We start from the raw sequence: 15,039 nt of genomic DNA on the forward strand, positions 1-15,039 counted from the left end.
TGCACTGTAAATTCTACGATTCTATGAACTACACGTATCAGAACCCTGATCTTGCGACCCAAAATCCAAAAAAAGACTTAGACACCGAGTCCAGTGTCAGAAACCGATGATCTTGCTTTGTATTAACACAGCTGGAATAGGGGCGGCACCTGGCACAGTGGTTAGCACTGCTGCCTACGGCACTGAAGACTTGGGCTCGAGTCCCAGCCCTGGCTCACTATCCGTGTGGAGTTTGCACATTTTCCTCATGTCTGCGTAGGTCTCACCCTCACAACCCAAAGATGTGGTTAGGTGGATTGGCCATGCTAAATTGCCCCTTAATTGGAAAAAAAAAATTGGGTACTTTAAATTTATGGGGGAAAAACGCAGCTGGAAAAAAAACGAGAAAAAATGATGAGCAGCGAGGGGAGAGCATGTTAAATTACCTAAATAAATTTGGACGGTCTAATGCAGGTAGGGAATATACAGTGAATGGTAGAACCCTCAAGAGTATTGACAGTCAGAGAGATCTAGGTGTACAGGTCCACAGGTCACTGAAAGGGGCAACACAGGTGGAGAAGGTAGTCAAGAAGGCAGACGGCATGCTTGCCTTCATTGGCCGGGGCATTGAGTATAAAAATTGGCAAGTCATGTTGCAGCTGTATAGAACCTTAGTTAGGCCACACTTGGAGTATAGTGTTCAATTCTGGTCGCCACACTATCAGAAGGATGTGGAGGATTTAGAAAGGGTGCAGAAGAGATTACCAGGATGTTGCCTGGTGTGGAGGGCATTAGTTGTGAGGAGCGGTTAATAAACTCGGTTTGTTCTCACTGGAACGAAGGAGGTTGAGGGGCGACAAAATTATGAGGGGCATAGACCAAGTGGATAGTCAGAAGCTTTCCCCCAGGGTAGAGGGGTCAATTACTAGGGGGCATAGGTTTAAGGTGCGAGGGGCAAGGTTTAGAGGAGATGTACGAGGCAAATGTTTTTACACAGAGGGTAGTGGGTGCCTGGAACTCGCTGCCGGAGGAGGTGGTGGAAGCAGAGACGATAGTGACGTTTAAGGGGCATCTTGACAAATACATGAATAGGATGGGAACAGAGGGATACGGACCCAGGAAGTGTAGAAGACTTTAGTTTTAGACGGGCAGCACGATCGGCGCAGGTTTGGAGGGCCGAAGGGCCTGTTCCTGTGCTGTACTTTTCTTTGTTCTTTGTTCTAACTGTACTCAAAAACAGCGAGTTTGTTTAAAAAAAATAATTGACAGACCCCCCCCCCCCCAATCATCCAGTAAATCACCGTATCTGGTACAAGTGCGGTCCCGAGCTCCCAGCTACACAGTCCAGTACCTGTATTTCAATGCAGAATGAACACAGAAAGGGAATGAGGCAGACTTCTGCTGGCTGAATGGGTCCATGCATGCTGTAATGATAATGCACAAAGGTGCCCAGTTTCGTCCCTGGTCTGTGCTGCATTATGGGGGCCTCACGATAGCATGGTGGTTAGCATCAATGCTTCACAGCTCCAGGGTCCCAGGTTCGATTCCCGGCTGGGTCGCTGTCTGTGTGGAGTCTGCACGTCCTCCCCCTGTGTGCGTGGGTTTCCTCCGGGTGCTCCGGTTTCCTCCCACAGTCCAAAGATGTGCGGGTTAGGTGGATTGGCCGTGATAAATTGCCCGTAGTGTAAGGTTAATGGGGGGATTGTTGGGTTACGGGTATACGGGTTACGTGGGTTTAAGTAGGGTGATCATTGCTCGGCACAACATCGAGGGCCGAAGGGCCTGTTCTGTGCTGTACTGTTCTATGTTCTATGTTCTAAGTTGGACACAGCACAAGGTGGCCCCAATGGATCACAAGTTTCTTGGGGTGGTTGGAGGGGACATCGTGCAGCATCCTCCCCCGTTCCTGATCGTCGGCGAGTGGCCTGTACTTCAAGCCGCCCAAGTGCGACTGTGGAGCCAGAGCATAATCAGGCTCCAATAAAGCTACTGACTGGGCCTGCATGTCATTTCAATTAATTCTCAGGATCCGGGCATCATGGACAAGACAGCCATTTAATGCCAAAGTAGCCTGGATGTAGAACAGCTTTATGGTCACTTTTCTTGATGCCAGCCTTTTGACTTCCAGATTTTTAAAAATTGAATTCTAATTCGCAAGCTGCCGGGATGGGAGTTGTGCTCACGTTCTCTGGACTATTAGCGCAGGCCTCAGGATTACTACACCCCAGTAACAGAATCACCGCAGAACCACCCACCACCCTAAAAGCAAGTCACAATTCCTTGAGGAAAGGAGGGAATGAGATTGAGAAGTTACCACCCAGATTTGTTTTATAAAATTTAGAGCACCCACCCAATTCTTTTTCCCCCCCCCAATTAATAGACAATTTAGCGTGGTCAACTCACCTAACCTGTACATCTTTGGGTTTGTGGGGATGGGACCCACTCAGACACGGGGGGGGGGGGGGGGGGGGGGGGGGGGGGGGGGGGGGGGGCTTGCAAACTCCACCCGGATGGTGACCCGGGCTCTTGGCGGCGTGAGGCAGCAGCGCCAAACACTGCCGCCCTCACCCATATTTTGATACAATTCAGCAGGTCCAGTAGCGCTGGCTTCTCAGTACATGCCCATTAATTAGGAGATGAAGGACTGAGCCATGCTGGCCCGAGTCGGGCCGCGTGGGAAAGGTGGCTAGCAGGGTGGGGGAGGAGGGGGAGCCATCTTTGGCGAGAGTGGGAGGGGCAGCAGGGAGAGATGACCATGCTAATCTGATGTAAACAGTTGCAGCATTATGGGGAGGCAGTGGTGGAGTGGTATTATCGCTGAACTAGTAAACCAGAGAGAGCCAGAGTAATGCTCTGGGGGCCCAGGTTCAAATCCCGCCACCGCAGATGGTGAAATTGGAATTCAATAACGATCTGGAATTAAAAGGCGAATGATCACCGTGAAAAAATTGTCAATTGGCATAAAAACCCATCTGGTTCACTAATGTCCTTTAGGGAAGGAAATCTGCCGTCCTTACCTGTCTGGCCTACATGTGACTCCAGACCCACAACAATGTTGTTCACTCTTAACTGCCCCCTCAAGGGCAATTAGGGACGGGCAATAAATGCTGGCACAGCCTGCGACGCCCACGTCCCATAATCTTTATTATTGTCACAAGTAGGCTTACTGCAATTAAGTTACTGTGAAAATCCCCTCATCGCCACACTCCGGCGCCTGTTCAGGAGAATTAGGGGCCTCACGGTAGCATGGTGGTTAGCATCAATGCTTCACAGCTCCAGGGTCCCAGGTTCGATTCCCGGCTGGGTCACTGTCTGTGTGGAGTCTGCACGTCCTCCCCGTGTGTGCGTGGGTTTCCTCCGGGTGCTCCGGTTTCCTCCCACAGTCCAAAGATGTGCGGGTTAGGTGGATTGGCCAGGATAAATTGCCCGTAGTGTAAGGTTAATGGGGGGATTGTTGAGTTACGGGTATACGGGTTACGTGGGTTTAAGTAGGGTGATCATTGCTCGGCACAACATCGAGGGCCGAAGGGCCTGTTCTGTGCTGTACTGTTCTATGTTCTAATTCAGAATGTCCAATCCACCCAACAAGCACGCTTTTCGGGGACTTGTGGGAGGCAACCGGAGCGTCCGGAGGAAACGCACGCAGACACGGGGGAGAACGTGCAGACTCCGCACAGACAGTGACCCAAGCCGGGAATCAAACCCGGGACCCTGGCGTGGTGAAGCAACAGTGCTAACCGCTATGCTGCAATGCTGCCCTGAACAAATACTTTTTTTAAAAATTGTGGCTAGAAGAAGATTCATGGAGGAAGTAAGATAAAAATAGTTCCACCCTCTCAAAGGAAGGAGATTTGCAACTGAAAGGTATCACTTTGCCTTGATTCACATATTTGGAGACACCTATCCCGTGTGGCGGTCAACAATCAAATGTGTACAACAGAGAAGGACAGGAAACTCCCAAAACAAGGACGTACAGTGATCTTAAACCAGGTGCGTCGCGGACTGGTACTTGCACTTCTCTCAGAGTTTGGTTTCACAGTAACTTGGATGCTCGATGGCCCTCCGTCACGATCGTGCCAGCTGTCTGGGCGACGAGCAGGTCTTGAACCATAGGGTGTGCTGAGGATTAAAAGAGGGATTTATAAGATTGAAAAACCACAACACGCAGGATTAAACATTTAAAATAAACTTCGGAGACTGCTAGCCGCATCGCAATGCCGTTACATGAATAGAGAACGCAAATTGAGCAGAGCTCTGAGCTGCTTGGATTATATTTCAATTACACAGCAGATAACACAGGTAAGGATTAGAACACTGGCAGGCAGCTGCTGAAACTGGAACAGCGTGTACAGTTAATGGGGTCTCCTCTCCATTCAGAAACAAGGAGCAGGAGTTGGCCATTTGGCCCATCACTGCTGCTCTGCTGTTCAATACGATCATGGCTGCTTCTCGATCTCAGTGCCATATTCCCACTTACCAGTGGGAATGATACCAGTATAATCTTAAGAATTCTCTTATTTGAATACATTCAGTGATGTCTGCCTGGCTCTGTGAGAATTTTATATGTTTCAGTCAGGTCTCCTCTCATCATTCTAAACTCTGGTGAATCCAGGCCCAGTCGAATCAATCTCTCCTCATAACACCAACCTTGGTCTCGGCCTAGTGAACCTCCGCTGCACTCCCTCTACGACAAGGGAACCTCCGCTGCACTCCCTCTACAAGGGAACCTCCGCTGCACTCCCTCTACGACAAGGGAACCTCCGCTGCACTCCCTTTCTGAGGCCGGGAGACCAAAACTGCACACAATAACTGCTGGCGTGGTCTCCCCAAGGCCCTGTATAACTGCAGTAAGCCAGCTCTACTTCAGAACTCAAATCCTTCTTGCAATACCATTTGCCTTCCTGCATCAGCCTCTCCACTCTCAGTGACACAAGGACACCCAGATCCCTCTGTACATCCACACTTCCCAATAACCAGGGGCGGGTTTAGCTCACCAGGCTAAATCGCTGGCTTTTAAAGCAGACCAAGCAGGCCAGCAGCACGGTTCGATTCCCGTACCAGCCTCCCCGGACAGGCGCCGGAATGTGGCGAATGTGGCTTTTCACAGTAACTTCATTGAAGCCTACTCGTGACAATAAGCGATTTTCATTTTTCATATCACCATTTAGATGATACTCTACCCTTCTGTTTTTCACACCGAAGTGGATAACTTCACAGCGAGCCGCGCCGTACTGCATCCACCATGTGTTTGCTCACTCACTCAAATTGTCTAAATCACCTTGAAGCCTCCTCGCATCCTCCTCACAACTCCCAATTCTGTCCAGCTTTATGCTGTGAGCAAACTTGGTAACGTTCTGTTTGGTTCCCTCATCCAGGTCATTTATATATATCGCGAACAGCCGGGGCCCAAACACCGATCCCTCCCACTACTCACTGCCTGCCACTCGGAAAAAGACCTGTTTATTCCCACTCTGTTTCCTGTCGGTCAACCAGTTTTCGATCCGGAACAATACATTGCTCCCTATCCAGTGTGCTTTAATTTGGTCCATTAACCTCTTATGGAGGGACCTCATCTGCCACACTTGCGCCCTAGAGTCAGAAGATTGTAGTTCAAGTGCTACACCAATGATCCGAGTTTATAATTCAGGCCAACAAGCCATGCGCTGCACTGAGGGAGTGCTGCATTGTCTTTTTGATGAGAAGTTAAAACCAGGCGTCAAACGCAATTTCTGTGGGGCGGCCTGATTGACATCCGAGCACATAATGTGGGCCACATTCAACAGAAGTTATTTAGGTACAGTGGGGGAGAAATTGATATGTATTTGGGACAAATATGTGGCCATTAAATGGATTTAAGGTATTCAGATTTCTAGGCACAAAGTCTTGCATTCAATCTGCACCAGCAGTTCTGTTGCCACATCAGTCCAAGCTGTTCAAACATCCACGCTGACTGCAGCTCTCATTCATTCATTCATGGGATGTGAGCAACACTGGAAAGGACACCATCATTGCCCATTCCTAGTTTCCATTCAGAAGGTGGTGGGTGAGCCGCCATCTTGAACCCACTGCAGTCGGGTGTGGTGTAGGTACACCCACTGTGCTGTTAGGGAGGGAGTTCCCAGGATTTTGACCCCAGCCACAGTGAAGGAACGGCCGATATATTTCAGAGTCGGGATGGCGAGCGGCTCGGGGGGGGGGGGAGGGGGGGCTTGCAGGTGGTGGTGTTCCCCGTGCGTCTGCTGCTGCCCCCATCCTTCTAGACGGTAGAGGTGGCGGGTTTGGAAGGTGCTGTCGAAGGAGCGAGTGGCTGCGGGGCGTCTTGTAGACGGTGTGCACGGCTGCCGCTGTGCGTCGGGAGTGGAGGGAGTGAATGTTTGTGGATGGGGTGCCAATCAAGAAGGCTCCTGGTCTTAAGTTGATGTTGAGCTTCTTGATAAAGCTGCACTCAGCCAGGCAAGTGGAGAATATTCCATCAATCTCCTGATGATGGGGGTTCAGCAATGGGAATGCTACTGAATGTCCAGGGAGTTGGTTAGATTCTCTCCTTTGGGAGATAGTCATTGCCTCACTCTTTTTTAAAAATAAATTTGGAGGACCCAATTCATTTTTCCCAATTAAGGGGCAATTTAGCGTGGCCAATCCACCTACCCTGCACATCTTTGGGTTGTAGGGGTGAAGCCCACGCAGACACGGGGAGAATGTGCAAACTCCACACGGACAGTGACCCAGAGCCGGGATCGAACCTGGGACCTCGGCGTCGTGAGACGGCAGTGCTAACCACTGCGCCACCGTGCTGCCCCTTCATTGCCTCACCCACAAGTGGGAAGTAACATTTCAGCCACACATCAGCCCAAGCCTCATGTGGAGCTTCCTCTTTGCCTCGCCACCTCTTCCTCCTTTTAAGACTCTTAAAAACCTAGCTTTTACTCACTTCCCTTTTGGATCGATTTCCACCCCACCCACCCCCAACTACACTTTGTAAAATACCTCGGGGTTTATGTCCATACTGCTGGGGGGGGGGGGGGGGGGGGGTATTTTCTGGGGCCTTAGCTCTTCGCACTTGCAATGATCACAGCTAGCGTGGTGAGATCAGCCGTGAAGACACTTCCTGCCTTCCAAAAGGAAAGCATTTCACAAACCTGCCGACCTGCACGCGCCTCCTGTGCCTGTAAACACGTGGATCAGCGGGTCTGGATTATGGTTAACCCCCACGTGGCTGCGATGTTTAACTGCTAGGTCCCAGGTTCGATTCCCGGCTTGGGTCACTGTCTGTGCGGAGTCTGCACGTCCTCCCAGTGTGTGCGTGGGTTTCCTCCGGGTGCTCCGGTTTCCTCCCACAGTCCAAAGATGTGCGGGTTAGGTGGATTGGCCATGTTAAATTGCCCTTCGTGTCCAAAGGGGTTGCGTGTATTGGGCGGAGTTCTGGGCTTAAATGGGGTGCTCTTTCCAAGGGCCGGTGCAGGCTCGATGGGCCAAATGGCCTCCTTCTGCACTGTAAATTCTATGTAAAACCTGACCTGCGCTCGTAAAGCCACTGCTTTAAATAGCCACAATTACCTGGATTTGCCTGTTTATAGCAGGCTGAGTGGGAGAGGACAGTTATAATTACTCTCGGTCAGTGACCGACTTCATTTGCAGCTCAGATCATTCGGCCTCAGAGTGTAAAACTGCACATGCCACTTCGCAGAATCTTATTGAGCTGCAGCGTTGTTAAACACAGAGACAAGAAGGGATTTACTGTATTTAGCACCACTGGACGTCTTCAAAACAGCCCTATGCGCTCCACAAGGTGTGAACTGTTGTTTCTGGAGCATTGTCATCTGTGGTAAAGCTGCCAATCATTTCAAATACAATTGAGATAAATAACCAGGCAAACTGTTTGCGGTGGCATTAGCCGAAGAATAAGATCGACGTACATTTTTATAGCGCCTTTCACTATCTCGCTATCCCCAAACAAATGCCTGAGAGCCGATTAAGTACTTCCGACGTGTATTGAGGAAACGTGACAGCCAGTTTTCACACAGCAAGCTCCAAGCAATGTGATAATGACCAGATCATCTGTGTGCGGTGCTGAAGAGTCGTCCCAGGACTCCGCAACAGGCTCCCCATGTCAGCTCCCAACAGTACAATGGGATCTTTTACGTCTGCCTCGAGAGGACAGATGGGGCCGTGGCTTAACATTTTCAGCAGAATATTTAAAAACAAACACAAGAACACTGTGTATAGCGTTGGTCTCCATAGTAAATGAAGATATACTTGCCCTGGAGAAAGTAGAACAGAGGTTCATTAGAATGATCTCCGAGATAACAGGGTTTTTGCCTCGGATGAGGGCTGAGTAAACTGGGTCTACATAGTTTAGAAGAATGAGATCTCATTGAAACATACAAGATTCTGATGGGGACTGATAGGGTAGATGCTGAAAAGCTGTTGCCCCTGGCTGGGGACACAGTCTCAGGGTAAGGAGCTGATCATTAAGGACTGCACGTTCTCCCAGTGTCTGCGTGGGTTTCCTCCAGGTGCTCCGCGGAGTTTTCTCCCACAAGTCCCGAAAGACGTGCTGTTAGGTGAATTGGGCATTCTGAATTCTCCCTCCGTGTATCCGAACAGGCGCCGGAGTGTGGTGGCTAGGGGCTTTTCACAGTAACTTCATTGTGAATGTGTGTCTACTTATGCCAGTAATAAGGATTATAATTTCTTCACTCAAAGGCTTGTGAATCTTTGAAATTCTCTAACCCAGAGGGTAATGGATGCTCCATTGTGGAGCAGGGTAGAGGGGTCAATTACCAGGGGGCATAGGTTTAAGGTTCGAGGGGCAAGGTTTGGAGGAGATGGACGAGGCAAGTTTTTTTACACAGAGGGTAGTGGGTGCCTGGAACTCGCTGCCGGAGGAGGTGGTGGAAGCAGGGATGATAGTGACGTTTAAGGGGCATCTTAACAAATACATGAATAGGATGAGAATAGAGGGATACGGACCCAGGAAGTGTAGAAGATTTTAGTTTAGTTGGGCAGCATGGTCGGCACAGGCTTGGAGGGCCGAAGGGCCTGTTCCTGTGCTGTACTTTTCTTTCTTTGTTGTTCTTTGTATATGCAGGACTGAGGTAGTCAAATTCTTGGTCTCACGAGGTCAGTCATCAAGTGAAGTTGAAGCCAGAAATCAGCCACAAAGGTGTTGAATGGAGGAGCAGGCTCGAGGGGGGCACACGGTCTACTCCTGCTCCTGATGTTAACGTCTCATCCAACATTGCAGAGGTTTCTGAGCACTGCATTGAAGTGCCAGTCTACATTTCTCCACTCCAGTCTCCCAGGGCAGCACGGTAGCATTGTGGATAGCATAATTGCTTCACAGCTCCAGGGTCCCAGGTTCGATTCCGGCTTGGGTCACTGTCAGTGCGGAGTCTGCAAGTCCTCCCCGTGTGTGCGTGGGTTTCCTCCGGGTGCTCCGGTTTCCTCCCACAGTCCAAAGATGTGCAGGTTAGGTGGATTGGCCATGATAAATTCCCTTAGTGTCAGGTGGGGTTACTGGGTTATGGGGATTGGGTGGAGGTGTTGACCTTGGGTAGGGTGCTCTTTCCAAGAGCCGGTGCAGACTCGATGGGCCGAATGGCCTCCTTCTGCACTGTAAATTCTATGTAACTGATGGCACTTAAACCCACAACCTTCAAGAGACAAGAATTCTACCCACTGAGCCGAGGCGTGACAGCGGGTGAAGTGGGGTAATTGGGGCAATAGGAAACTGGGAACTTTGCACATGGGAACAGTTGCATTTTTGGGTATGGAAGTCTTGGAATTTCGCCCGGGAGCTGGCATTTTTGCACAAAAGGCAACATTCTGGCCTTGTGGCGCAGTGAATAGCATCCCTGTCTGAGCAGAAGCTGCAGGTTACACTTCCATTTGAGGGCTTGACGGTAGCACAGTGGTTAGCACGGTTGCTTCACAGCTCCAGGGTCCCAGGTTCGATTCCGGCCTCGGGTGACTGTCTGTGCGGAGTCTGCACGTTCTCCCCGTGTCTGCGTGGGTTTCCTCCGGGTGCTCCGGTTTCCTCCCACAGTCCAAAGATGTGCAGGTTTGTGTGGTAGGCCGTGCTTAATTGCCCTTAGCATCCAAAAACGTGAGGTGGGGTTACTGGGTTACGACGGGGATAGGGTGGAGGTGTGGGCTTAAGTAGGGTGCTCTTTCCAAGAGCCGGTGGGACTCGATGGGCCAAATGGCCTCCTTCTGCACTGTAAATTCTATGATTCTATGGTTCATGATGTGGACAAACAGATTGATCAGCAGCCTGGGTAAGTGCGGAAAGTTTCCTGGTCAGCCTTACAACGGAAGGCAATGGCAAACGCACTGCAGCACTGTGCCAAGCATAATCATGGACCCAAGTCCATGGTGGGAGGGAGAGGGCAAAGGAGAGAGGGTACGTCCCACTCACTGGATTCTTCCTTATCCAACCACAACTTCAAAAGCTTCAATGTCACCAAGCTTGCAGAACCATGCCTGGTCTCCAAACCAGGTTACCAAGAGATCCAGGGGAGCAGCTGTTTGATATGAACTGCGCATGTCTTGTGCAGGAACACACCCACTCGAACCCGGGGCCTCAGCCGCCGTGATGCAGCAGTGCTAACCACTGCGCCGCCCGTTCAAGGCTGATTATAACGCGGAATTAAGGTTCTGCTACAAACCACGGGAAGTGCTTGATAAAAGAGGAACTTTGCAGACTTTGGCAGGGGCAGCACTGTGGGTTTATACCAGATAACTTTATGAGTCAAATAGCATCCATCCATCTGATCAATAGTTCAATTACATTAAGGTTTTCCAATAGGGGCAGCAGGGTAGCATGGTGGTTAGCATAAATGCTTCACAGCTCCAGGGTCCCAGGTTCGATTCCCAGCTGGGTCACTGTCTGTGTGGAGTCTGCACGTCCTCCCCCTGCGTGCGTGGGTTTCCTCCAGGTGCTCCGGTTTCCTCCCACAGTCCAAAGATGTGCGGGTTAGGTGATTGGCCATGCTAAATTGCCCGTAGTGTCCTAAAAAGTAAGGTGAAGGGGGGGTTGTTGGGTTACGGGTATAGGGTGGATACGTGGGTTTGAGTAGGGTGATCATGGTTCGGCACAACATTGAGGGCCGGAGGGCCTGTTCTGTGCTGTACTGTTCTATGTTCTAATATCAGTGATTGGTTTTGCCTTTCACTTTACTTTGTACGTAAACTGTGAGCTTGATAAAAATCTCATCTACAAGAATATTGGTCTTGAATCATTGGGTGACTTATCGGTATCCTGATCTGGAACTGTGAACCATTACAAAGAAAAATGACAATTCATTCAGCAACGGAAACAAAAGATCCTCAAAGAGAATAATATGCTTCAAACATTCAGGATCGCGTCTTTCTATGGGCAGCACGGGGGCACAAGTGGAGTCACTGCTGCCTCGCGGTGCAGAGGACCTGGGTCAATCCCCTACCTGGGTCCGTGTGGAGTTTGCACATTCTCCCCGTGTCTGCGTGGGCTTCCCCCCCCCGCCCCCACAACCAAAAGATGTGCAGGGTAGGTGGATTGGCCACGCTAAATTGCCCCTTAATTGGACAATTAAAAGAATTGCACCTCCCACCTCCCCTTGTCCATGAGACCCAGCCTATCTACCCTGTTCCCATTAAACTGCTGAGCCCCCAAGTCTCCTGAACCCATGGTAGTTTATATTGGCCATCAGGTGCTGTGACACTCTTCTTGAAATCTGTCATAGGATCATAGAATGGTGACACTGCAGGAAGGTGGCCATTCGAGTCCATGTAAGGTCAGCTCGTCCCACTCCCTCATCCTTCCCCCTGGTAACGGCGGGATTCCTTGAACAAGCGAATTTTAAAAACCTATAGTAATACGCTTCACAAACGGCACGTAGGCACACAGCTATTGTCGAGAAGCAGCCTCCGCTTTGCGAGAAAACACTGCAACCATCCTGCCCAGGAAAACCCCATAAACAATAAACGGGGCAAATGACGAGTTAAAACAACCCTTTAGTTCACTGGCTGAAGGTTGGCCAAGACGTCAGGAGGGCTCACAGTTCATATTGTACACAAAAACCACGACCCCAGTGATCATTCGTCCGAAGTGGTGTGTGAACAATGAGCTGGGAATCGCTCTTTTGCATTAAAAAAAATTCCAGGCAACTGAAATGCCGTGTTCTGCCGATGAGGAAATTAAAACTATTTCCTGGGCTTCGCATTAACTACAAGCGTTAAAAGTGAAAGGATTTCAGTAAAGCGTTTGATAAGGTTCCCCACGGTCGGCTATTGCAGAAAATACGGAAGCTGGGGATTGAGGGTGATTTAGAGATGTGGATCAGAAATTGGCTAGTTGGGTAGCACGGTGGCACAGTGGTTAGCATTGCTGCCTGCGGCGCTGAGGACCCGGGTTCGAATCCCGGCTCTGGGTCACTGTCCGTGAGGAGTTTGCACATTCTCCCCGTGTCTGCGTGGGTTTCACCCCCACAACCCAAAGATGTGCAAGATAGGTGGATTGGCCACACTAAATTGCCCCTTAATTGGAAAAAAATAATTGGGTACTCTAAATTTATAAAAATAAAAAATAAAAATAAATTGGCTAGTTGAAAGAAGACAGAGAGTGGTAGTTGATGGGAAATGTTCAGAATGGAGTTCGGTTACGAGTGGCGTACCACAGGGATCTGTTCTGGGGCCGTTGCTGTTTGTCATTTTTATAAATGACCTAGAGGAGGGCGCAGAAGGATGGGTGAGTAAATTTGCAGACGACACTAAAGTCGGTAGAGTTGTAGACAGTGCGGAAGGATGTTGCAGGTTACAGAGGGACATAGATAAGCTGCAGAGCTGGGCTGAGAGGTGGCAAATGGAGTTTAATGTGGAGAAGTGTGAGGTGATTCACTTTGGAAAGAACAGGAATGCGGGATATTTGGCTAATGGTAAAATTCTTGGTAGTGTGGATGAGCAGAGGGATCTCGGTGTCCATGTACATAGATTCCTGAAAGTTGCCACCCAGGTTGATAGGGTTGTGAAGAAGGCCTATGGTGTGTTGGCCTTTATTGGTAGAGGGATTGAGTTCCGGAGCCATGAGGTCATGTTGCAGTTGTACAAAACTCTAGTACGGCCACATTTGGAGTATTGCGTACAGTTCTGGTCGCCTCATTATAGGAAGGACGTGGAAGCTTTGGAACGGGTGCAGAGGAGATTTACCAGGATGTTGCCTGGTATGGAGGGAAAATCTTATGAGGAAAGGCTGATGGACTTGAGGTTTTTTTCGTTAGAGAGAAGAAGGTTAAGAGGTGACTTAATAGAGGCATACAAAATGATCAGAGGGTTAGATAGGGTGGACAGCGAGAGCCTTCTCCCGCGGATGGAGGTGGCTAGCACGAGGGGACATAGCCTTAAATTGAGGGATAATAGATATAGGACAGAGGTCAGAGGTGGGTTTTTTACGCAAAGAGTGGTGAGGCCTTGGAATGCCCTACCTGCAACAGTAGTGAACTCGCCAACATTGAGGGCATTTAAAAGTTTATTGGATAAGCATATGGATGATAAGGGCATAGTGTAGGTTAGATGGCCTTTAGTTTTTTTTTCCATGTCGGTGCAACATCGAGGGCCGAAGGGCCTGTACTGCAACTGTATCGTTCTATGTTCTATGATAAAAAAGTGACCAAATAACATTTGATATCTGGCAAACACAAAGAGTTAAACAAAGCCGGTCGAAATGCACCCTGCAGTAATCCATGGCCACCATACATTCTTTTCTTTGAGCCCGTGATTCTAATTAGCACGGAGTTAACCACATCGACTTTAGTGTCTTAGCAGTTCATTCGCGGAGTGATGAATGACTATATTGCCGAAGCACATATGGAGCACAGTAATCGGGAATTCTGGCTCCATGGACGGCTCCGATAATAATAACTTATTGTCACAAGTAGGCTTCAATGAAGTTACTGTGAAAAGCCCCTAGTCGCCACATTCCGGCGCCTGTTCGGGGAGGCCGGTACGGGAATTGAACCCGCGCTGCTGGCCTTGTTCTGCATTACAAGCCAGCTGTCTAGCCCACTGTGCTAAACCAGCCCCTGGATAAGGAGCTGATCCAGACAACAAAGGCCCCACATTCAATTCCAGTTCGTGTTGAATAGGTCGACTGCGAGTGGGCAGGGCTAACAGCACAGTGACATTAGCAAGGGACAATTTAGACCACATGGAATTTAGGTGCAAGAAAGAAAACGTCTTTGAATTGTAATCCATTAGCGGACGATGCAGCTGCTCTGAAGGAAGGTTTTCTTTCTTCTTGCTTTGTAACCGTTAATCTGCAGGGAGAGATCCAGACAGCATCCTGGGACGGTCATAGAGTCACAGATGTTTGCAACACAGAAACAAGCCCTTTGGCTCAGTTTGTCCATGCTGCCCAGTTTCTATCACCAAGGTAGTTGCACTTGCCCACATCCCTCTATACCCACCCTGCCCACTGGGCAGCATGGTAGCACAGCGGGGAGCACTGTGGCTTCACAGCTCCAAGGATCCCAGGTTCGATTCCCGGGCTTGGGTCACCGTCTGTGCGAAGTCTGCACGTACTCCCCCGTGTCTGCGTGGGTTCCCTCCGGGTGCTCCGGTTTCCTCCCACAAGTCCCGAAAGACGTGCTGTTAGGTAATTCTGAATTCTCCCTCTGTGTGCCCCAACAGGCGCCGGAATGTGGCACCGAGGGGCTTTTCACAACTTCATTGCAGTGTTAATGTAAGCCAACTTGTGACAATAAAGATTATTATTGTATGTAACTGACTAACTGCTTTTTAAAAGACAAAATTGTACCCGCCTCTACCTCTGCCTCTGGCAGCCCGTTCCAAACACTCCCCACCCTCTGTGTGAAGACATTTCCCCTCTGGTCTCTTTTGTATCTCTCCCTTCTAACCTTCAACCTCTAGTTCTGGACTCCTCTACCTTTGGGAAGATGTTGCCTATCTACCTTATCTGTGCTCCTGATTATTTTATAGACCTCAATAAAATCACCCTAAGTCTCCTACGCTCCAGGGAAGAAAGTCCCAGCCTATCCAGCCTCTTCTTATAACTCAGACCAT

At 49.6% G+C, this 15,039-nt stretch overlaps 1 protein-coding gene across 3 annotated transcripts in view; it reads right to left on the minus strand.

Annotated features, from left to right (window-relative positions):
- Positions 1 to 15,039, minus strand: part of nxf1b (nuclear RNA export factor 1b) — an 81,444-nt gene that overhangs the window by 47,451 nt on the left and 18,954 nt on the right. For all 3 annotated transcript variants that reach the window (XM_038787530.1, XM_038787529.1, XM_038787531.1), the window contains one exon: positions 3,954 to 4,098. In XM_038787530.1, coding sequence (XP_038643458.1) covers positions 3,954 to 4,098 — 145 coding nt within the window. The remainder of the gene's footprint in view (positions 1 to 3,953; positions 4,099 to 15,039) is intronic.

Source organism: Scyliorhinus canicula, chromosome 31, assembly GCF_902713615.1.
Source record: "Scyliorhinus canicula chromosome 31, sScyCan1.1, whole genome shotgun sequence".
Lineage (NCBI taxonomy): Eukaryota > Metazoa > Chordata > Chondrichthyes > Carcharhiniformes > Scyliorhinidae > Scyliorhinus > Scyliorhinus canicula.